The following is a 3010-nucleotide window of genomic DNA, read 5'->3' as shown; positions in this document are numbered from 1 at the left end:
AAAAAAAAAAAAGATGGCGTTCCGGTGGGATGCGAGCCGTGCAATTTGGTTTGCACAGTCGCAAGCTATGGTCCGTAACTCGTACTATATTCTTCCCTCCTCCTCTCCCGGGAAACTCTTGGTATCCCATCCAAATAAATCAACAAAGACACCACAACAAGGCGAAATAGAAGAAAACAATACACAACAAAAATGTCTCTTGCGTTCTCTGCTCTCTCAGGTTAAACAACAACCAAAGGTGAATGGTAAACGAGTTTAAGGTACATATACCCGCACTGTTCTTTTTTTTTTAAAAAAAAAAGGTAAATCAATATTACAACGTACGGCTATAATCCAAGTGGGGGAAAGCACAGCAACCGACTGATAAGCATGTGCGTGGGGCGACCTAACAACAATCACTTCGTGACGGAGCAGCACATCAAAAACATTCCTCGAAGGGAACCTTAGTTCACTCACAGGACAAACGAAAAATGGCACTTCGCATATCCTCTGGCAACGGAGCGACACATGTGAGGACTTCGGCTGTACGAGGATGGACCACAGTGACAGAAGAGGCGTGCAAAGCCACACGCTGTAGGAGGGGGGAACAGCAAGCGGCCCCACCATGTTCCACGTCCTGCAATATGGGAAGTCCTACCGCCGCTAAATGCCGACGTATCTGATGCTTTTTTCCCTGCTGAATCCGGGCCTCCACGAGTGCCACGCGGAAACGCTTATAAAAGTGCACAATACGATACTTGGTTGTTATCTTCGCATCCGCCGGATCACGCAGGACCCCATTCAGTGGTATATTTGTGAGGTTTGACTCCACAACGGCACAAAGCGCAAGGTATATCTTACTGGACTGTGAATAGGCAGCGCTAGTCCCCATCTGGTGACGCAGCGACGACGCCGCTACGTCACTTTTTGCCATGATGAGACACCCGCTAGTTTCCGTGTCCAAGCGATGAACCTGGCCTTGGCGGAAAACGCGCCTCATCACATCCCCACGTTTCTTGCAGGTTAATTGCAATGAAACAATATCTGTTGCTTTATCATCACACAACTGAGAGCAGCTGAGGGCATGACGCGAAGTCGCCACATGCGGTGGCTTGTTGATGACCAAAAGATCATCATCTTCGTATACAACTGGGAAAATTGGCAGGGGGGATTTTAAGGGATCTCCCGCACGCATTGTCTCGGCGGCTCTTACGCATTCGTGTTCGGGGGGAAGTCTCACTACTACACGCATATGGCCCTCCGGTGCGGCACCAATGTCTGCACACTCTGGTCTCTTCTCCAATAGCGTCCTCCAGTAGGAACAGTGCGGTGCTAGCGCGAGCAACTGCTCCATGACTGACCGGTCGGTCAGCTGCAGAAGAAAACTAATCTCCGCTGGTCGCTCGAGATCCGAGTGGGACTCACCACACTCTTCAATGAAGTGAGGGAAACTTGAGTGGCTGGGATCCAACTCACCCTCACTCAACAACTTGGCATACTGAAGTAACAGGCGGTTGTCTACGAGGTTGCGCTTTGGATCTTTTAAAGCACACGACAATGCCGTGCAGTACACAACAGCTTCGTCAACATTCGTAGAAACTTCCCTTTCCGCCTGTGTATTTGTTTCACCAGCCCCACCTATGGCAAAGGCAGAGGAAAACCACGGCCGCTCCAGATCAGTAAGGCACCAGTTGCTCAGGCAGTCGACAGCAACACGGCGTGGAAGCAACCGCTTGCGACAGATCACATCTGTAATAACTTCTGCTCTCTCCAACGGCCACATAGTATCGCTAAGAAATTGGCAACTCCAGCGCTGAATGGCTGCAGCATCTGTTGGGAAAACTATACTGGGGTCAATGTTGAAACGACACGCCACGACAATCGATTCGCGCACAGCTGTTCTCTCCTGCACTGCAGAGGCTGTGGCACACGCATCCGGCGCAGGGCTTGTCCTGGAGGTTGCGGTAGCCGTTGCATCTCCCAAACCCCACAGTCTGTTGCGCAATCGTATGGCCACTTGAGTGGCACATGTCTCTGACGCTGGTGCCACCTCATCCTTTGCTGCAAACCCCTCTAGAAACGATAAAACAGCGGCAGGCTTATCAAGCCGTACCAGACGTGCCAGAGCCGTTGCTGCGGCACTCCCAAGTGAGGGGAGTTCCGCATTCATTGCCATGGCGAGTGCGGCAGCCGGATTAAGTTTAGAAAGTTCCTCCACAACACCGCGGTATTGTGCTATCTCATTATCGGTATACTTACCTCCTTTTTGCAGCAGTTCCTTGGTAAAGGCTTCCACAAGCTTGAGATCGTGAGCCATTAAACGTCCCTCCACTTTCGAGAGAAACCGTGACTGGCGACTCGCCAGCTCGGCAACCGCAGCAGCGGCGCTGCGCTTTACAAAAAGCGGCGCGCGCTGTTCCACATTAAACAATGCTTCCGTACCGAAAGTAAGGGACGACGGCGACAATGACGCCGCAGAGATCCTCTTAGCCTCCCGTACATGAGCTAACGCTTCGGTTTTAGGGAGTTCACTCAGAACTTGTAATAACGCAGCAGTATGTAGTAGTTGCAACTTCACCCTTGTGCCTGAGCCGTCGATGAAGGAAGCATCAAGAAAACACGTCGAAACACCGTGTGGGGCGGATAAACCTTCCAATTTCCGAAGGATAGCGGTGGATGACCGCCTCACGAGCCCACGAGCGTGATGCATGCGTGAAAACGAGAAAAGCACACCCTGCAGACCCCTTTTCCGCCACCTCAAATGCTGGGAACATTTCAGCCCGTTTATTAGGCAATGTTCACGATTTAAAAAATAAAAAAAGAAAAGAGGCGGAATTTGCATTGGTAATGAAGCAGAAAAATCGATGGGCAGAGTTGACGCTGGAAGGGAAGGAAACGGAAAAGGCTTTAGAAAGTTGGATCGCAGCAGCACCACCACCTTTTTTTTAACAAACATTGCAAATGAATCGTGGAACCGCTGCGGCGAAGTTTTTGTCCACTCTCTATCGTTATTGCGCTCAGTTTAAACAAT

General features: G+C 50.5%; 1 protein-coding gene across 1 annotated transcript; it reads right to left on the bottom strand.

Moving 5' to 3' along the window:
• Positions 1-448: 448 nt before the first annotated feature.
• Positions 449-2689, bottom strand: TEOVI_000223300 (RNA pseudouridylate synthase, putative; the record flags this gene model as incomplete). Its single annotated transcript, XM_067225331.1, has 1 exon — positions 449-2689. One exon carries the CDS (start codon positions 2687-2689, stop codon positions 449-451), a length of 2241 nt encoding a protein of 746 aa, XP_067081432.1.
• Between the last annotated feature and the right edge of the window lie 321 nt (positions 2690-3010).

Source organism: Trypanosoma equiperdum, assembly GCF_001457755.1.
Source record: "Trypanosoma equiperdum strain OVI genome assembly, contig: ctg_531, whole genome shotgun sequence".
Taxonomy (NCBI): domain Eukaryota; phylum Euglenozoa; class Kinetoplastea; order Trypanosomatida; family Trypanosomatidae; genus Trypanosoma; species Trypanosoma equiperdum.
The sequence above is the reverse complement of the archived record's forward strand: the minus strand, read 5'-3'. Positions and strand labels throughout refer to the sequence as shown.